This window comes from Lytechinus variegatus, chromosome 18 (genome assembly GCF_018143015.1).
Source record: "Lytechinus variegatus isolate NC3 chromosome 18, Lvar_3.0, whole genome shotgun sequence".
Classification (NCBI taxonomy): domain Eukaryota; kingdom Metazoa; phylum Echinodermata; class Echinoidea; order Temnopleuroida; family Toxopneustidae; genus Lytechinus; species Lytechinus variegatus.
Window position 1 is genome coordinate 21,124,676 of NC_054757.1, and position 22,427 is coordinate 21,147,102.

The window sequence follows — 22,427 nt, forward strand, 5'->3', positions numbered from 1 at the left end:
ATTATTTATTTATTTATTCGTGTATTTTTCATTTTTATTTATTTTTATTCATTTTATTTTCATTTATTATTTTATTGGGGGGGGGTGGGGGCAATGCTTCCAAGGCATCTTATGTCCTTAAAAAACGTGATTCAACAATTTATCTTGACATTCACCTTTGCTTTCTCGACGTATATAATTGCCTTCCATGTTACTAATCATTTATATTTTCTCGACATTCTTGGCATTATGTATCAATCCCCTCCCCAACATTTTCTCGTAATTTAGCCCATACCTTTCAGCCGGCCGGCCCGCCCCTGTGTCTTCAGCTTGGCGAATTATATAAATCAATTTTAAATGGGAATCTCTCCTAAACTAGCACACTGATTTACATGATCAGTAGGTCTGTATAATGAGACTATCATCTATCTGATGTAGCAGTTGCTAACTTCAATTTGTACGAGCACAGTGCGTATCTCGTATGCACGTGCTATGCGATGCTTAGGTCACACGTGTGTGATTGGTCTCGTGCGTGAGCTGCGCTGGTGATAATCCATCAGCGGTACATCCTACACGGATCTCGGCCGAACTCTCGGGTGCGTTAATTGTTTATGATGATGTGTACCGGTACGTAGACCTTTATCTGCTGCCTACCTTACTTGCATGTTTTACAAGGATCAGAATTGCTGAAAAAGGAAGAGACGGCATTCCTTTAAATCAACGGTAAGTCCGAAAATATATTGAGGTATCGTAACGTATGTTGGCCTAAAATTTGTTTATTTTTAGGAGAATGTGTAGATTGTGGAAGATGATGATGATGATGAGAAGTTGGCCAGCCTCAATTCGAATAGATCTTGCGGGCCTACTTTGGCTGGGGAATTTAGCTCATGTGCAGTTCTAATGATTATGTCATAAAGACTATGGATAAGTGTGCAAAAGAATCACATGCATGATGCACCAGCCATAATGGAAATGTCAAAGGTCACCTCGAGATTGAGTTTGAATTAGAATCTAATCATGATTAAAGAAGGGATGTTCACTGCAAAAATTTTATTGTAAAAAATAACACTTGGCAGATGAATAAAAAAATCTTATAACTCTAACTTTATTTATTCAACGATGCAGCAACCAACCAGTGTAGTAGAGTCCGGGATCAGTAGAGGAAGAAGGAGAAGGTGAAGATCTTAGGAAAATCCAAAGTTATAGTGTAATCAATGGTCATGATAAGGCGAGCCCAAGCAGCTGCAGCTTTTCATGACCATGTACCGTATCGTTAACTTTTAGAAAATAAAACTAGATCTAAGTAAATGAAATGTAATATGTTGAAAAAAAATATGTGTTATTGAGAATTCCTCGTTTTTTGTGTATACCCAGTTGTTGTGTGTCCGGACGATCAATTGTAGAAAGTCATTTGGAAAAAAATACAAGCGAAGTTTCATCAATTTTTAGTACAAAAATGTTAGAAAATATAGAGAACAAAATAGTTTCAAGTTTCATTTATTTCTCCTCAAGAGATCAAGATAAAAATATTAAAGATATAGATAATGTAAATACAATGTACATCAAATTTAAAGAAAGTGAGGAAGGTAATGACCAAAAAGGAAGAAAAATTGTGTGAGGCCAACCCATAACAAAAATTGTACTCAATATTAAAAGCATCATATAATCACATATTCAATGAGAAAAAAACCAAACAAACACCTAACAAAACCTTAACCAAATGAGAATGGGGGGGGAACCAAAATAAATCTAAGACTTAGACAAAGATGTTTTGTATTTCCTTTTAAAAACAGATACCGAAGGGATTGATTGAATAATCAGAAGGGATTGAGTTCCAAATAACTGGTCGTTGATAAAATATTACAACTATTGAATTCATATTTTTAGTGTAATCTAAAGACAAAAAAGAAGGCTTCAAAAATATAAAGTGTCCGGACACCCGACCCCCCATCCTACATTCAGTTTGTTAGACAGACTATTATCAATAGACATTATTTCACACCTGCTCATTGCTGTAATGAAAGAAAAATTATTTTACTTTGGTCATCATGTCTTTAAAATTGAAATTCATACATTTTATAATACATGTACACGTATTGCATGGGCTACTGCTCATACATGTATGACGTCACAAAAAAATTTGAAATTGTAATACGGGTATTACTTTCTTCATGTTTGGTGGATTTTTCTCAAACCTTCTATTCACCATTCTTTCCTATGTTAGATTAACAAACAAAAATTCCATCAGAGACAGGTGAACTTCCCCTAAAACTCTTTGCTCAATTGATTTTTCTCTGTTACACTTGGGAGTGTAGACCTTTAGAAGTCAAATCAATGTTGTTGTTTTTTTTGGGGGGGGGGGGTTGGGGGTTTGGACTTGCCTCCTGACACCTGTTGCATGACATTACATGTAATTCTGTTTTGCATGTTCTCACTTCCAAGAACATCTATAAAGAATGTCTATTTTTCTGAAGTTAAATTTTCAGTTCGTACAATGCAATGCAGAATTATTAAATCCTGTTGTAATTAGAGTATACAATTACAGAATATGTTTGAATGATAAAATTTCAAATTGAATGATTCTTTTTATGGAAAGAAACACATGTGTGACATAAATTCAAGATAAGACGATAGCCTTTGATGATATGGTCAATTGAGCAAGTGGGGAGGGTCCACATGACTTTCAAATTTTTGTATTGAAGATGAGAAGATACATGTAGGGGAAGGCGGGGTAAGTTGTGACAGTTTTTACTTTTTGCGTGTTAGAATTGATATGATTAATAATCTTGTCGAAATAAGTACCTTGCTTTGAAATTTCATTCTTCTGAAATATTTTCCACCTATATATAAATTTCTAAAATTCTACCCCAACACTGAAAGTCATCGTGACCTTTGAAAAACCCGATGTCAAATGGCTCAACTTGCCCCATATATGGGGTAAGTTTGAGCCACCTTCTGGGGTAAGTTGAGCCACAAAAACTATGTACAAAATGTATGGGGGAGAACCAGCATGTCAATTTTTTGTTTAAAGTCTTTTCACTTGCTAATTCTCTATAAATACTAACATCCTGTAAAAGGAAAAGAGCAGTCATGTAAATTTTCTCCTTTCAGCCTGCATTTCAATCGATTTTTATGGTTTGTTTGTTTTTTAAGATACATTACCATAGGAATTACCATGGCTCAACTTGCCCCATGCTGTTTGGCTCAACTTACCCCAGTCCGAACTTAGTGCGATAATTTTGTATCCACACATTTATTATGCATCCATCATATAAAAGACTATGACAAGAATGAAGATCCATACCTGGACTAATAATGTTGTTATCATGTCTTTATTATATTTAAAGACGTGTGTGTTAATAAAGCACTTATCTATTTCACACTCTTTTATACTTTTTTGGCTGAAATTCACATTTTTCCCTCTAAAAAACTACTTTTTGTTTCAAAGTTGGAAATAATGTGGTGGGGTTAGGGGTTATGCTATGGGTCATCAATACATGACACCACCACAATGTCTGACTCATTCATTATTGGCCTGCGGCTGGTGGCTCAACTTACCCCGCCTTCCCCTATCCTTTCATTTGGTAGATGATTCTCAATATTTCAATTGATTTTAAACTCTTTTTATTTTGACAGCAATTGAACTTCAATCTATTCTTATGGACAACCCATTACCCATGCACAAATTCAATGGAGAAAATTTCACTTGAATTTTGTTGTTCACTTTCCAAAATCACTACATGTAATGTCAAAGAAATACTTTCAATGATGCACCCAATGTGTTGAAGCTATATTCTTCCCAATCAGAAATTTGAATGAACAATCTAAGATCGTTGAAGTATTACAAGCTATGCTTCAATGACCACAGAAAGGCATTAAAATTACATTTACTTTGCTTGATTGACCACATCTGTTCTTATATGACAGAACTTGATTCCTACAGTATTATTGAAGACTATTGAAAATCAGATGGTATCATCTTGCTTTAATTTGATAATTTACTTGTACATGTACTTGATGTTACTTGTTTGTTTGTTTCATTTCATAAAAAAGCAAACTTTACATATGCAATTGCATAGCCTTTGTGTGCCATGGGGTTGAAAAAATTTGTATGTACTTGGTTTTATTAAATTTTAAAGGAAAATATTATATCTTGCTTATTCTTAAGTTAATATAATTGTAATATTCCTAAATCCTAACCGAATTTAGGTGGCATTATGGGACAGTATCTTTTTCATGGAATCTCGAAATATATTAAACTGATGCAAAAATTGCAGCTTTAATACTAATACTTTCCCCTATACCTGTAGGAAAGTTGGGATTGTAGAGTATACATTTTGTAAATGCATATTTTTTACAATGTAGATCAGTAATTGTTCCTTGAGGAGTTTAGGATGAGGAAATAAGTCATCAAAACTGAACGTTAATTCCTCACCAAGCCTTCCCTCGATGTTCCCTCATTTATTCACGAAAATGAAGTATTTCCCCTCGCTTTGTCCTCCCCATCCTGCCTAGCATGGCACCCGAGGAACCACGCTTGGTGAGAAGTTGATCCATAAATCCTGTTTACTCTCTTCCTTCGTCAGGGGCCCTTGTCATCTTTAAATACTTTCTCTTGTTTTTAGTCACCCTTCAGAATATTATTTTGTACTCTCGGTTTATATATTCCAATTTTAATTTGCACCCTAAAGTCCCTATAATCAATGTTGCACAAATTACAATGAAGTCATCTTAAATGTTAAAAGGCCCTAAGGCCTAACTATAAAACGTTATCTTTTACATGTGCTGTAACCTGTAAGGCCCTGTTAATTGAAGTTAGATGGAACTCAACAAAGTGTAAATTTGTATTTTAGATAAGAAAGAATTAGAAAGAAAATCCTTTTCCATAATTCATTATTTTTTTGTGTTGTGCTTTATGCGATATATTTCTGCATCCATATGAACTATGACTGTCACCTGTAAGAATCAGGTTCTGGTTTGTTAATTTATACCGTGTTTACACAGTGACACGGCTCGGGGGTTCGACACGCGAGCCGTGCTCAACACGGCAATTTTATGCTGTGTAAACGCGATCAGTGTGATCCGTGAGCCGTGTCGAACACGGCTTTTTTTATCCGCCAAAATCGTAGGTTTCAACCCGCGAGCCGAGTCAGACTCGGCAATTTTTTCGTGTGTAAACAGAACGCCGTGTCGAACTCTCTTGACCAGGTCACTGCGCGCGCTTTCACTTTTGGCATTGTTGTTGTTCGCACGGACAAGATTCGATTCCGGCGGTGAATTTCCGCGTTTAATTTGCGACGTCATAATTCTTCTTCCGTTCGAGATCCGCGAGCCGTGTTGAACTCGCCTTTTTATATGTACGTATAAACGCGATCTCTGATCCCTTCTTCGCAGTGTTCAACCCGGCTCGCGGATTCAACACCCGAGCCGAGTCAATGTGTAAACACGGTATTAAAAGCAGAATGGCCAGGCAAGATGGAAATGTCTTTACCAGGAATAAAAAATGGCTGAAAACCTGGAGAAGTATTAAAAAAGAGGACAATCCTAATGAGAAGGAAATAGACAGATTACCTATTGCTCGGAAATAACTCTGAATATTTACCTGCAAATTGGTGAGAACAGGTGCATTGGCTTGGGCAATTGGGGTGCTTATTTAAATTGCAGTCTGGTACATGACCTGGTAATAATAGCGGAATGATGAGAGATGATGAAGTAATGAGGCATGTGAGAATATCCCCATGTGTGTCTGGTATATCACAATTTGGAATAATTACCTGGGGCCCCGTAACACAAAGCATAGCAATGATCGTAGAACATTTTTTCGATTGATTTCATTGACTGCGATGTACTATCAATCATTAAAATGAAGCATACGATTGATTGCTAAACTTTGTGTTACGGGACCCTGGGCAGTTTACACTGACACTTAGTATACTGAAATACTTTCGTCTACATTGGCCGAGGAAAAGAAGAAAATGGTGAAAATCACAGAAAAAGTGCAAGATTTACTATCTGGGACAATGTAGAATAATACCTGGGATCGTTTTATGAAATTTTAAGGATTTTTCACTGAAAACTATTATTAGCTACTGAAATCCTTGCAAATGTTTGTCTCAGAACAAATCTTAAATGCAGTAAAAATCTCACCCAATCTTTTCATGCAGTGTATCTTTTTATTTCTTATTAAAACTATTTGACTTGAGAAGAGAAATCACGAGGTATAAAAATGCTGATGATGTGTTTCCTCTACGACTTTAATACCAAAGATTTTAACACTGGTCAGGGTTTATACTTAAAATAGATGACCATACCTGTATAACAATCTCACATACAGTTGTGTACAATGAATTGGAATGAATTTTATAGGTGGAATTAAACAAAAGTAGAAGAGAAAAAGAATGACTACAAATTATACTGGCACACATAAATGTCTAGGTGAAATCACCTTACACTGTAGATCGTAAATTGAATGTAAATTCTTTCCATGGCCACGGTTTGAACCCTTGACTTTCGTATGTATGCACAGTAAAACCTTGGGGGAGCCATTTAATTCATTTACGAGTGTATACCATGCGCGACCAAAAAAACATGTAAAAAGGTTGTCCTTTTCAAGATAGGCACGTTACGTAATGTAATAAGGGTGTCAAAAACACTCTAAAATAATGAAAAAAGGATATTGTTAAAGGTCAAATTTGCGAGGGTGTAAAACATAAGACTAAAATGTTTTATTAAGGATGTAATTTTTACCCCAAGAGTCAACACTACGTCTTTAGAGTACGATTTGCGCGAGATGTGGGAGGTGGGGCTGTACTCGATGCTGAAGGCAAAGGTAAAACTGCTGACAAACGTCCATGATGTTGCGGTAGGCCCTACTTGTTTAGGGGGTCAATTCAGGGAATACTTGGCAAGAGTATCGTTTTGTTTACGCCAATACTTGTTATGGAGTGCATTATCAGAATATGGAAAATACATGTTTAGGGTGCTTTTTGAGACCCCAAGGCCGCGCGTGGTATCCGCTCGCCAGTGGAAGTGCCCCTTCCCCCACCCCACCAGGGAGAAAAACAAGAAAATGATTGCATGTAACCTGTAAAACCTGTTAAAAGAGGCTTCCAAATCTTTTTTTTATACCTCTTTGTTTTCGGCAGCAAATTACAGGTTCAATCAGTGCAAACATAATTTTCTCCTGTAAATATGCAGTATGCCTGGTAGCAATGCAGGAGTGTATGTACAACGAATCCCTTGTTTTGTCTTTCTGTAGTTCACAGCATTTGCGTTTTCCATCAAGTTTCCAAAGACAGTGTGTCCCATAAAAAGGAGAAATCTGAGTGTGTTTTGACTATTGAGCTTTACTATAGTTCCAGATAAAAGGGGAGCCCACCTTCCAATGCATTTATTTTAGATAAAGTACATGTAGAAGGAATTAAGCTTTCATTGATTACAAAATAAAGATCTAGGTTAAAGTTTGTTTGACTTCCTACAGGGGAAATTTTAGTTGAATATCAGCAGTTGCAAGTTATTGTAGGAATTAGGCCGATTCATCTTTGTTGTATTGACAAGAATTCTGTATTGAAAGTACAGTAACTTTTAAGTACACGTAGCTTGTACATATAACTTGAAATTTCACCAATGATGACAAGCTTTATGGAACAACAATTCTCTTTTTTTTGCTGGGACACCTTGTTCTAATACCTTGAAATTCACCATGCATGCCTCCTCATCTCCCCAATCTATCTCATGAATTGCCAGGAATTCATGAGGCCCTGCACGACCTCCAAGTGCACCGGTTGAAGTGGTATCCGCAATCGAAGCAAAGTGCCAAGCAAATGAGAGGCGTTTGAAATTCAAATGGAGTTGGAGCGAAAGTGGGCCAGCTCTTGACCTTTTCCGACTATCTTTGAAGTGTTTTCTCTGATTCATCCTCTAATCCATGTAAATGATATTAGGCTACCAGGGAATTTGAACTTTAGAAACAGGTGATTTCAAGGTTTTGGTGAATTGCGTGTCCATTCCCCGCTCCCCCTCCTTGAATAACAAAGTTTATGCATCAGAGCTACAAAAATGTATAGTTCTCGTACATTAGAATTTTAAATAAATGTGCATTATCTTGTAGTGTATGCCTTTACAGAAGAGGACAAATTACCATGGCAATGCCAATGAACTAAAATTTGTTTTTCAGAGCACTCGTCAAGTAGAGGCCGACTCTCAAGAGAGTTCCAATGCTACATTAGCATCCCCAGAGCAGTTCAGAGATAAATTCTAAGAAGTACAACAATGACAGCATGAATAACAAGAGGATGAGGCAAAAGGGCACTTTTCTGATGTTCTGCTGTTCTTTTTTATCACTCCTCAATCATTTGTACAGTAAATACACAAATTTATACAAAAATTGTTTTATTTGGTACAGTTGCACATTTGCTGTTGCACCATATTTGTGTCAGAAATACCAATTTCTTTCAATGAGCAGTTTTACAAAGAACAGTTGTGGTATTACCTTGGTAACGGCTCAGCAACCAATCAAAATCAATCTTTCAACTTGTGGCACATGTATATATCTATGGCATACATGTACATGTAACGAGTCATAAAGTTCATCATGAAAGTGTTGCAAGCGCTGCCATATCTCACGTAACCATTGAGTATGAGACTTACACGTTATGATTTGTTTTCATGCATTTGGACCCTCATTGGGCTCACAAATTGATTCACTGATATTACATTTCTGATACATGTATTCTGATCACTTTTGTAGAGATTTACATGGAGAGGAAGCGATCAAAGATTTCGCTTCATTACTGCCAAACCCAAGCACTCTGTGGCATTCATTTTGATTTTATCATATCAAACCATTTTTCCAAGAGTGCAGGGGCAAATTATTTATATCTTGAGCATCCAAAACTTTGCCTTTAAGTCATCACTTACCAAAAGAATGCTATTAAGTTCTGTGGGTTTTATATTCTGTAGTGTTGGTAGGTGCATGGTAACTAAGAAACCATTCTTATTACACATTCCTATAAAACTAGTTTTACTGAAAATGGGTTCAGGAAACCAGTTTGCAAGAACGCTTTGCTAGCGTTCCCATTTGATCACCGAAAAGTGGTTTTCAAAACCACTTCTTATGAAGTGGTCTTGTTGCTATGGGAACACTCAGTGGGGTGACACATTTTGCATGAAATTTGAAACCGCAGCGTAGGTATTCTACATTAAGTGTGTGGAGTAGCGTGCTCGAAATGTGAGAAGATCGCTTCCCGAAGAACGGTTGTGTCCTCACGCTAAAACCAGTGTGACAAAAAGACAAGTCAAAGCGATCTTCATTATCACATTGTGAGGTTGTTTTCTGAACCGGCTCGGAAGATCGTTTTGACCATTCTCATTACATATTGAACTAGTTTCCACTATAACTAGTTTCTACATGTACATGTAGTAAACTAGTTTTAGGATGGTAGTGAGAACGGTGTCTAATGGGTGTTGCAAGAAACTTGCGATCAATTGCAAGTCAATTTTTGGTCCCTAAATCAATCATATGTCTTGCGTTAATTGCAAATTAGTGATTGATTGCTAATTTGCTCCTTGAAACAAGGAGTTTAATCTGATTTGCTACAGCTAATGATGATCTATCAGTTGTAAAATTGCAACAGAATATTTGCAATTGATCGCAAATATTTTCTTGCAACACCCCATAAGTACCACGTTGGTCCGTGTGATAAATACAGAAATACCACTTTAAGCGTGGTTTGTAATGATGTAATCCCAAACTTCCTATCCAAGATGTCCTTGGAGTTTTAATCCTCTTTTTAAAGTCCAAAGTCACCAAACTATTAATACTCCTCTTTGATATGACCCCACCCAGATATGTCCAGTGCACCACCACGCAATCTTGTACCCCTTTCATAAACCTATCCTCCAATTAGCCGCCTAAGAGTAAATGCGGATAATTCAATAAAAATTGCGTTCATAAACTCCGAAAATAATACGCACTATTTTTACGAGCGCCCGTCCTGAAAAAGGAGGATAATCGTCATGGCAACCGCACACACCCCGTCCGATGCGGTTGCGTTGGAAAAGGGTGACCTTGTGACCGCTCCATGGCAATTATCCGCATTACTTTCGAAATGCGTTCATAAAGTCAAAATCTGGTCCCGATGCTGCTATTATGCGGATAATTGCAGCATCAAAATGATGCAGATAACTCTGGTCCTCCTCCGATTTTACGACCAAATTATGCTGCTATTAGCCGCATAATTGGGTTTATGAAAGGGGTATTGAACTCTCTATTTTATCAATGAAACTGATTATATGATACAATTTCAAAGTTTCCACATTTCAGATTTAGATTCTGAATGATGCAGAACAGCACATGTATTAATCATCAGTTGAAAAGTTGTGTATTTTAGTTCATTTGTGTTGCTTATATACTAGACGGTTTTTTCACAGAAATTGTTGGTAGCAAAGTATTTCAAAAGGCGAGCATTGGGATGCTATCCCTGTTTTTTCTGGGTTTTTTTTTGGGGGGGGGTGATAGGCTGATATATTTATAATAAAAAGCATCGCTTACTTTCCTTTGAGCAAATTTCACATCAGATACAAAAGAAATCTGTATGGGTCAGGTGCTCATTATTGTATTTTATTATTTACTGTTTCCAAGGCGATTATCATATTCTTTGTTTCATTTATTACAAATGAGGAAGAAAGTGACTACTATATAGTACATTTATTTAGCAAGTTGTACAGTGTTTAAATCTCTAGTATTTATTAAAGCTGTCACAGAGTTTCGAATGAGGCTACTGTAGCACCATATAAATTTCCCGGCATTATAGTGTTTTCAAACATACTGTAGATGCGTACAATGATACACGTGTCCATTGATTTCATTAGATGTAAATTAAACTCGAGGTGCAATGTCGCTGATTGGAATTTCCCATTCACATGGCAAAATGGTTGTCAATATTCATCACATGGACTCAATTAGCCCAGACGATCACACTCCAGACAGGTCTATTAACAATCTCTCGCAAAGCGAAGTCGGGTCGATAAATCATGCGGAGTGATCATGTTGGGGAAGATGGGATCAATCGGTCGGTTCCCAGAGGAAAGCGGGGGTAATCAATTTGGCACTAGAGGGATTCATTTAATGAATTTTGTTTCCTTGCGTTACCTTTAGGTAGATTTGACTTCTGCCCGGCTCCGAGGAGAGCGTGGATTATTTATCACTATTGCATAGATCGTCACTCTCCAGATTACCTGGCTAGTAATTATGAGCATGGAATATTCATCACTATCGCATAGATTTGTGGTGTCCAGATATTCTGGCAAGTCACTGTGATTTTGGAATATGTATTACTATCTCATGGATGTAGATTCTCAGTGTCCAGATTACCCGGCCAGTCACTATGAGCCCAGAATATTCACCACTATTTCATAGATTCTTTAATTGTCTGAATGAATTACATGTACCTGGTCAGGCGATATGAGCATGGAATATATTTCACTATCTCTTACATGTAGATATTCAATGTCAAAATTACCTGGTCAGTCAGCCCATATTGACCCACTATAAACAGCAAACTTAATATCAGAACAATCTTTAATTCTTAACAACCTTAAAATCTCAAGAGTACATGCATGAGTCAACTTGTTAAATTGGCAAAATAGCATGTTAGTTGAGACGGACTAGTCATTACATGTAGGCAAACTACGGTTGAATTGGACCAAACTAGCAATATGTTCGTGATTACTTTGACCTTTGAGAGTCACATCAAAGATGTATCATCGTACCTTATTGTCAAGAATATCATGTCATCCTGAATAATGAACACTCTGACTTTGGTGTACTCTGACTACCCATCAGGGGGAGTATCCCTGCTGCATCGTGAAGAGGGATTCTAGGAATTCATTCTCCAAGATTTCATCAGAGCGAGAGCGAGTGCCTGCCAACGAATTCATTTCACTTTGGTTGCCTTTGTGAAGTGGCATAACTTTAGAGCGTGAATGCTCTGCTCTTCAGTGTGGAACTTTTTATCCTTCTATTAATTGTGCAAAAGTGATATTTTTTTAAGTAGAGACGTGTATGGTGTTTTCTTGTAGAGGTCTCCCGTGGCCTGGTTGTATCTATAGGTATGTGATTTTATGCTCTTATTTTGTTGTTTTTCTCATCTCCTTCGCTATTCTTTGCAGTTTGATATTTTTTTCAAAACTTTCTTCTGTTTCATACATGTACATCCCTCTTTCCATCTCTCTTCTCTCCATTTTTCTCTCTTCTTTCTCTCTGTCTTTCTTTGTTTCTCTATCCTTTTTTTTTTTCTCTTTCATGGCTACCTTGCTGTTGCTCTCTGTCTCTCTATGTTCTCCATAGGCGGTGCTGCACCATCCCGAGTTTGCTCAATCTCGAGATTTTATCCCGATCGGCCATCTTCGCGATTAATCTCGAGATTCAAGAAACCCCGTCTCCACCATCGCAAGAAGAGCGATTCCTGCTCGAGCAAGGCATCGATGCATTATGGTCTGACGCCATGAATAAATGCACCTAACGAATTAGTGCGATAATTCGTAAAATATCGCTTTTTTGCAAATAATCCCAAGTTGACTTGGGATTGCAATCTCGAGATTAATCCTACGAACTAGCGCGATAATTGTGTCTCCATTGCAAATAGTCTCGAGATTGTTCAGATCTGGATAATTTGCCGGATCAGAAATAGCGCGCTAATTTGAAAACCTGTGATGGTGCAGACGGCCCTTCTTTCAATCTTATTTTAAAGTACAATGTACCTCATTTTGATATCTAGAAATGGTAGACTGATCGTCTGTCTCTCTTGCTCTCTCACTCCATTTCTGTCCCTCTCTCTTGCTCTCTCGCTGTCTGTCTTGCTCTCTATTTCGCTCTCTCTTATTTGAAGAAGGTACCTCATTTTGTTGTCTGAGGGTTGACTGTTTCATACATTTTGTGTCCCTTGAGGCTCTTTACATTACAGAGCTTTTCTATCTAAATGTTAAAGGTCAACCGCTCAGAAAAAACCCATACTGTTTGGATCGTCAAGATTAGACATGTATACAAAGCTTTAGTGATTGTTCTAGACTGATTATTTGTAATTAAAAAATATTACTATTTATCAATTTGTATTGGATTTTGAAGAACAAAAACATTGGTATTCTAATTTTTGAATGGAAATCTGTGCCATCTTGCAAAATCTTTCCTGGTTTATATTTTATGGTATATTGAGAACAAAATAAAAAAATTCTAATGTATGACAAAGAGAGGGTATCCAGATTCCAGATGATACACACTCCAGTTCATGTAAGCTTTATACATGTAAATGTATGTACTAGTGGATGTACATAAACAAATTACTGTTTTTACACAAAAAATGACGGGTATACATTTTTTTCATATTTTTCATTTGCATACAAATATGAAATCAAATTAAAACTTGAATGAAAAGAAAATTGGATTGTCCCTATAAACAGCAGATGAAAAATTTTCATAGATTTAGGAAGCAATTTTAAACCTGGCAAACCGCAAAAGTCTTAAAGATAAATGCCAGTTGTAATGATTTCAAAATAAGTTCGAAGAGAATCCAATAAAATGACCACCAAAGTGTCTGTTTGTATAAGTAAAAAATATGTGCCAAAGGATTCTGGAAGAAATTGTTTACAGTAATTACTGAGAAATTAGCAAATAAGCACGGGATTCGGGTCAAGCGTCAGGCCAACATTCAAAGCAATAATAATACACTGTCCCACGTGCGCTTACCTGTGTTGGTGATCTTTAGTGTGAACAGTTTTCAGCGTAGATTTCAAGATTTCACAAAGTTCAGTTTATGTAACTGTACCAGATCTAGATCCTTGATGATATAGTGACAATTAAGCCTGGTTTTACAGACTTTCTCATGAAATCAGTGTTTACTGCAACTACTTTTATTTATCTTTAAATTTGACTTTTAATTTAGTTATGATGAACTGCTTTTTTTTGGTCTTCATTTTATTGTCAGGACACAAGTCAAATGAATGAAGAATCATTGAAAAAGTTCCTGAAATTCTTGAGAACAGCATGGAATCCGCAAATAATGCCATCCCTCAAAAACAACAGATGATTTACATTTAATTTTCAAGGATGAAGGAAACAAAGCCAAAATATTGCTTGCAGAATATATCCATAACACAACTGTTTGGTGTGAATATGGAGACAACCAGGGGTCCAGGGCTCCGTCTTACAAAGAGTTACGATTGATCCGATCAATCGCAATTGTATGAAAATCCAGTATTGTCATGATATTTTCTACAAGAAATTTAAAAAAAATGTCCTTTGTAAACAAAAAGAAGCACTCTGAATTTTCAAGAAAACCATGGATGTATGAATGCATCATACATGTGGTTTATAATATGAAAATATTTTGAACAAACATGCATTTCATATATGTTGACATTTATGGCTTTTTATGGTTGTGATTGATTGGATCAATCGAAAGTCTTTGTAAGACGGGGCCCTAAACAAAAAGGTGTGGTGAGGGGGGGGGGTAAAGCTTTTAAGACTGTGTGCCCCAGTTACATGACACTTTGATGTGACACTGTATTTGGAATAGGATATTGAATAATTCAAACATTATGGCTCACCCTATGAGTCCTTTACTTCCATAGTTTGATCACATTGTTCTCGCGATCTAACTTTATATAATATGTGTCACTTTTGGGACACATTAGAACTTCTAGGGAAAAATTATTCATCTTAATTTATTTCTTTATTTCAGTGACACCATGAGTTTTACTTCCCCTTTTGGCTTCCTTCCATGTTATGATTGAGTAATAAACTTGGAAGTTTAAAGATAAATTCCAGTTCTGGTAACGATCTCAAAATGTCTTTTTACAGAATCTTATATAATGACCACCCAAGTGTCTGTATGAATGAAAAATATGTGCCAAAGGATTCTGGAAGAAATTGTGTAATTGCTGAGAAATAAGCAAAATAAGCGCGGATTCGGTCACTTCCGTCGGGTCTTTATTCCAGCAATAATAATACACTGTCCCACGTGTGCCTATCTGTGTTGGTAATCTTCAGTGTGAACATTTTTCAGCGTAGATTTGAAGATTTTACAAAGTTCAGTTTATGTAACTGTACCAGATGTAGATCCTCGATGATATACTGACAATTACATGTAAGCCTGTTTTACAGACTTACTCATGAAATCAGTGTTTACTGCAACTACTGGCATTTCTCTTCAAAGGCCAACCTTGTTTCATTTGTATCTTCATATTAGGGGCCCTGTGAAAGTACAGTTTAGACAAAAGACAGCCCCCAGTGTGAGGATAAACCAGTGGGATTCATGGGGAGTATTTCACGAAGCATCTTGTCAGTGAAATAGTCTGAGCCAATCACATGCAAGGATTTCAGGAGCTTATTACTGCATGTAGTAGTGAAAATCACTTTGTTTTGTTTTATGAAGAGCTCCCATGAGGAGTTGTCCTCAAGGGAGGTTGTTATCCAGGTAGTTGTCCTCTGAGGAGGTTTGCTGTGAGGGAACAACCTCCTAGAAGCAGTCTTTCTGGAGAATCGGGTTCTGAACCCTGGACATAAAACTTAAGTGATTGATCATACGGATGATTTTATGATTGATCATACTCAAAGTCAATGTAATAAGATTTATAAATCGGTAGGATTTATCTTAAGGGGCCCAAGAGTTATAAGGTGGGAATCGTATGAATTAGAAATTGTCCTCTCAAGAAATTTGTCCTGATATGCTACTAGTACCAGTAACTTGACTAACTTCTCAAGATTTTCACAGTTCAAATGGTTCTTTGTTTCTTTGCCAAACTGCAATTTCTGTATTTATTGTTCTTGCAGCTCTTGACTGAATGGATGTTGTGCCCTTTCACATGATGGAGCCAAAGATACCAGGAACCTAGCAATCAGTAACAAGTATCATCTCAATCCAAGATGGAGGATATCACCACAGATCAGGAGGAGGCTGGAAGGAGGGCAATCCTCAAGCAAAGGGAAGTTCTTTGTATGACCCGCAGCGACAGCATGTCCATTGGGTCCTTTGGGTCAGACCTTGTGTCTGGAGGTTCAGAGGAAATGGACACTGAGGATTCGGAAAAGGATCCAAAGGAGGGCTTCATCCAGAGCGGACGATGCAGGTTGTCATCACAGGAGAGGCTACAGAAAGGCCTGATGTTGCCATTGGATAACCAAAGGGAAAACGATTACGATTTGGAGAGAATAACAGGTGATGTGACTTCACCTGTGATTGAAAATAAACTCTCAGATGATGTGAATGGGTATTATGCCATGAGGACAAGTCTGCTGTCGCAGTCCGCTGTGATTTTAGAAAATGGAGGAGCTGTCGGGAAGACAAGCAGCGGAAGGTATGAAGATGCCAACTGTAACATTGGGACAGGGAACTCCGGAACTCGGTCCAGCTGTGAAGCCAGGAAGAGCAGTAAGGCTTTCCATACAGGGTACAGCTCCGACTCTGAATCAGAACCCGAAGGGTTGAGCTGTAGCATGCAGTCGACGGATGATAAACACAATGAGAGCTATTCTAATTCAAAACAGGAATCAGACATTTCAAGTGCAGCTGAAGTGAGAGTAAAAATCGAACCCGAGTCGGATGTTGACGAACCACAAGACATTAAAGATGAGGAACATGAGAGGAAGGATTTTACAAGTTCAGTTGAAGTTAAGACTGAGTCGTGTCCAGGGGGAGGAGGTGACGCTGAACATGCAGAGATATTGAGAAAGGTATCTGTGGACTTCCAAGACGGCGATGCCAGTGACTCAATGGCTGAGATTGAGAAATCGGGTCTAGAGGCCAAGCTTGCTCGTGTTTCAAAACGTCGCATCTATTCCCGAGCCAGGGACCTAGCCCAGGCCTCGGACTCAAGTAGCGAGAGTGATTCAGAGAGCGAGAGCGAGGAAGAAGAGGAGAAGGAGATGATCTTTGAAGATCTGCATAGTGCCAAGGTTCTGTTCAACGCGGCCCAACCGGACTCGGAGAAGCTTATTGAGCGTGAAGCGTTGAAGATGGCCTGCATGGATGATCTCTTGAGCGACTGTTCAAGCGGAGACTCGAGCGAAGATTCCAGTGACGACTCTAGCGATTCCAGCTCTGCTGAAAGCTCTGATTCAGATGAGAGCTCAGACTCTGAGCTATCAAGGTAAATAGCATATTAAAAAGTCATGCCAAATATTCATACTTATTTCTTTATTGAAATTCCTCACTTTTCAGCTGAAAATTCTGTAAGGTCAATTTATGTTATAGTCACACCAAACCAAACCAACTCCGAATCGCCAGATGCTTTGCCATTATTACATAATCGCTTTAGTTGGTCTAAAGTCAGTTTTGCCGGTGTCACTGTGGCATGAGCCTTGACAGCCAGAGTATTCCCTTCACCTGAATAAAGTAATGGGAATTGCATTCGTAGTGGTTTCAAACTTTGGTCATTAGATTTCTACACCGTTATTCTATCTACTCGCGATTGCACTCTCTGTGGTGTAGTAAATTACATGTTTAACGCCACCAGCCTCAAAGAACATTGGTTCAGATGAAACCAATAAAGTGAATAAACCCTCTATTCATTTCTGTCTCTATGGCAATGTGTTAATTGCTGATGAGGATCCTTGTCAAAAAGAGAACTTTAATATCTAATAGCTTTGCATTCCAGGAATTGGAAAATCAAGGGGTCCAGCTCAACAAGTTGTTGCCATTTTTTTATTAGAAAAGAGAAAATGGAATATGGCTTCTTAACAAGAAATGTATGTTGACGTCTTCCTACGTCTAATTTTGCAAAGTTCGGCCATTTTAAACTATCAGATGAAGCGCTTGAAACATGAAAATTGTTGTTCTCTTCCAATTCATCTGGGCTTCATAACTTTCCTGTCAGATAAATTGTCATTCTCCATCAAAACTTGGTTGCTAGGTGACCCGAACCAGAGGAAGGAAATGAAATATTGAAGTGAAATTATTTAAGGTGATGATAAGTCATGGCTTTGTGCCAGTGCCGAGGATAGATCCTTTGCAAACAATGTTGGCTCGACCTCATTCTTTTCCTGCAGTACAGCAGGGTTCCATTGTCATAATCAAGTGATTTGGGAGAAAACCCATTTTCACAATTGTTTTGATTTCAGTAATGTCTACAGTGATGTGAACATGCTATGCTAAATCAAGATTTTGGTACAGTGTATATACTCATATTGAACATGCAATTTTCTGGATGGCAGCCAGAATGGGTCTTTATACCAGGGCATGTATGTGAATAAATTGACATTTTCCAGCAAGCATGCATTGCACATACCTGTACATGTACTTAACATTTTTACAAGTACTTTTTTTATTATCAAGAGGATATTTGGTGTTCACCTAGGTATGAGGACTTAATAGCAATTACATAGTACAGTATTTATCTTTGACCAACTGCTATTTATAGACCAAATTAATATATTCATGTAAACCATTCATTTTGACTATTCCATAGAATAGCAATGGACTGGCGGTTGAATTGTCGGCTGACTGGAGGACCAGTGCTCCGTAACCTAAAGATTAGCAATCTATCGCTAAATGAACTGACCAATCAATATTAGTGATACACGCGTGGTTTAACATACTGACCAGGGACCAATCAGTGCGGTTCTTTCATAATTGCAATCCATCGCAAACCTTTTTTGTTACGGATCCCAGATCAGATCCTGTTGGTCACAAGCAGTACTGAAGAATGTGAAGGAAATCAATATTCTACATGTACATGATGACAGAATGATATTTGCATTTTCTGCATAATTAATGAAAAAAGTAGCCATTGGAATGAAAGAAATAGCTCTGAAATATGATCAATTGCCCAGTGTGAAAAAAAAGTCGCTCCTTAATGATAAAAATTGTTTTCTACCCTTATGAAAAGCCAATTACCCCCAAAATATCAGGTTAGTGAGCTGTCAATCAATAGAGCCAAATTTGTAAAACTTGCAATAAAAGTCGCAAATTTTATGAAATCAGAAGGAAATTAATAAAGATAAACTATATTTCAGACCTTGAAGTTGGAAAGTGTACATGTGTATCTTGATCAACTGGCAGAATGAGGTCAAACAAAATGAATCCTTCCTGACAGGACTCTCCTGTGAAGTTTGACAGAAAACTGTCAATAAGAATAAGCCTTGGCCATTTTACATCCATTGGCCATTTTAATATCAAATTTAAGCCGGCTTAATCAAATTCAGCAAACGTATGTTTGAAATAATTGCCATTAATCAAATCACTTACAAAAATATATTTTGATAGAATCTCAGACAATTTTAGAAGTGATATAATATAATTCAGGCAATCTTAAAAATGTATGATGAATTGTGATAAATTTAAGAAAGATATTAGATTGAAAACCTATAAAAACAAATTCAACTGTCTGTACATGTATGTATGCCTATAGTAGATAGTAGAAGAAAATAAGGTAGGTCTACTCTATAGAGTGAGAAAGGGAAAGTATATTGAGAATATCATTAAAAACCACACCCCACTTTTCTGTTTTCAAATACATGTATGCTTGTTTTGTATTCTTTGGTGAGCTAAACGTCACATGGCGTTTTCCTCAGTGTGACGTATAAAATATATAAAAACAATTATAATTTATAGTCAAAATCTTTATAATAATCTATGATTTTCCATGCAGATTATAAAAGTCTAGCAAACACATGGTAAGGAAATAATTTTTATTTTTAGGGGATATCTTTTGTTTTCACATTGGGGCTATTGTTGAAATTTGGGGGCTATTTCTTTCCTTTTAAGGGCTACTTTTAGGGGTAACAACATGTATGCAGTAAAGGCAAATATCATGACGTACATTTACTTTACAGAAAATCATCTTAGAAGGTTCTGACATACATGTACATGTAGTTAAAGCAAATCAAATACTTCAAGAGAAATGCCAGTAGTTGCAGTAAACACTGATTTCATGAGAAAGTCTGTAAAACAAGGCTTTATTGTCAGTATATCATGGAGGATCTAGATCTGGTACAGTTAGATAAACTGAACTTTGTGAAATCTTGAAATCTACGCTGAAAAATGTTCACACCGAAGATCACCAACACAGATAAGCGCACGTGGGACAGTGTATAATCATTGCTTTGAAAGTCGGGCCCAACGCTTGACCCGAATCCTGTGCTTATTTGCTGATTTCTCAGCAATTACACAATTTCTTCCAGAATCCTTTGGCAGATGTTTTATTTATAAAAACAGACACTTTGGTGGTCATTTCATTGGATTCTGTACGAACTCACTTTGATATCGTTACCAAAACTGGCATTAACCTTTAATTTTTGTTTCATTTTCTTCCAGTGCTGATGAATCTGATGATGAAGCTGAGGAACTAGAAGAGAAAAAGCCTCACAAAGGAAAACAAACATCAATATCCAAGGATGGACTTGATAAGGTGTGATACATTTAATTTCAGTGTATATTTTATCTATTTTATGTATTGAAAAATAGTATTTCATTTCATTACATTTCAATTTTTGATTGTTAAGTATTCTAAACTTGTATTTTGTTTTATCTTCAAGATATAAAAATGTTTTTATTTTTGTGTTTGGCCAGTATTTTTGTAGCCCATTAGTTATGCAGTTTACGATAACCATTTTTGGCCGCTTTTCCGACGGTGACGGCTGCGTCAACATCAAATCTTAATCTGAGGTTAAGTTTTTGAAATGTCATCATAACTTAGAAAATATATGGACCTAGTTCATTAAACTTGGACATAAGGTTAATCAAGTATCACCAAACATCCTGCATGAGTTTCACGTCACATGACCAAGGTCAAAGGTCATTTAGGGTCAATGAACTTTGGCCGATTTGGGGGTATCTGTTGAATTACAATCAAAACTTTAAATGTTTTTGGATCTGATTCATGAAACTTGGACATAATAGTAATCAAGTATCACTGAACATCCTGTGCAAGTTTCAGGTCACATGATCAAGGTCAAAGGTCATTTAGGGTCAATGAACTTTGGCCGAATTGGGGGTATTTGTTGAATTACCATCATAACTTTGAAAGTATGTTGGTCTAGTTCATAAAACTTGGACATAAGAGTAATCAAGTATCACTGAACATCCTGTGTGCATTTTAGGTCACATAACCAAGGTCAAAGGTCAATGAACTTTGGCCGATTTGGGGGTATCTGTTGAATTACAATCAAAACTCTAAAAGTTTTTGGATCTGATTCATGAAACTTGGACATAATAGTAATCAAGTATCACCAAACATCCTGCACGAGTTTCACGTCACATGACCAAGGTCAAAGGTCATTTAGGGTCAATGAACTTTGGCCGATTTGGGGGTATCTGTTGAATTACAATCAAAACTTTAAAAGTTTTTGGATCTGATTCATGAAACTTGGACATAATAGTAATCAAGTATCACTGAACATCCTGTGCAAGTTTCAGGTCACATGATCAAGGTCAAAGGTCATTTAGGGTCAATGAACTTTGGCCGAATTGGGGGTATTTGTTGAATTACCATCATAACTTTGAAAGTATGTTGGTCTAGTTCATAAAACTTGGACATAAGAGTAATCAAGTTTCACTGAATATCTTGTGCAAGTGTCAGGTCACATGATCAAGGTCAAAGGTCATGTGAGGTCAATGAACTTTGGCCACATTGGGGTATTTGTTGAACTACCATCCTATCTCTGTAAGTGTATTGGTCTAGTTCATAAAACGTGGAAATAAGAGTAACCAAGTATCACTGAACATCTTGTGCGAGTTATAGTAGTTTTCAAAGTCAGCACTGCTGCTATGTTGAATCGCGTGATGCAGGTGAGACGGGCAGAGGCATTCCACTTGTCATTGGAATATTAGCAAAACATCAATATTATAAGCCTGAAAGTTTGCATTAAGTGTTTACTTCAGTGTTTTTTGAACAATTATTGTTATGTTCATATTTAGCTTTTAAATCACTAATTAAACAGTTCGTTTTTTTTTTTATTTGGTTCCAATTAAATATGATAATTTTGCAATGTACATGTACATTTTAATAGGGACTGATCTTAAAAAGAGAATGTAAAGAAATGCTCACAAAGCGATCTTTGGTTTGCAAAATCAATTCAAGAGAGACCGGTGCTAAAAACTTGCTAGATGAGAATGGATCTATTCAAGAAAATTGAAGTTTAAAAAGAAAAAAAGATGATAGATACAACTAGTGTTTTGAAGAAATGTTCTGATAACCTTTGAACTTGAATTCTTTCTTTGTGACAGAGACTGCCGGAGGTGGAATATCTTGAGATTTCGCTCCCTCCTTCTGTAGAGCTCATTCAAGTTGGCCATGTGTCAAGCATCATCGGATCCCTTGGTAAGTATGGTATCCCTCAAAATATTTTTTGCCTATTTATGACTCCAGAAATTCTAAATTCATTCTCCATTCGACAGAAAATCATTGAACCCCATCACCCAAAATGCACTCCATCATGCTGAGTCCTGAATGTA

At 37.0% G+C, this 22,427-nt stretch overlaps 1 protein-coding gene across 2 annotated transcripts in view; it reads left to right on the plus strand.

Moving 5' to 3' along the window:
* Positions 1-411: 411 nt before the first annotated feature.
* The window catches only part of LOC121431791 (bromodomain-containing protein 4A-like), a 34,679-nt gene continuing 12,663 nt past the window's right edge, over positions 412-22,427 (plus strand). Inside the window, exons 1-4 of one of the 2 annotated variants that reach the window (XM_041629492.1) lie at positions 412-702; positions 15,809-17,124; positions 20,289-20,382; positions 22,200-22,293. In XM_041629492.1, the coding sequence (XP_041485426.1) occupies positions 15,902-17,124; positions 20,289-20,382; positions 22,200-22,293 (1,411 nt within the window). In that variant the 5' untranslated portion in view covers positions 412-702; positions 15,809-15,901. Of the gene's footprint in view, positions 703-15,351; positions 15,375-15,808; positions 17,125-20,288; positions 20,383-22,199; positions 22,294-22,427 lie in introns of those variants that run through there. The other variant, XM_041629493.1, reaches the window with a different exon arrangement.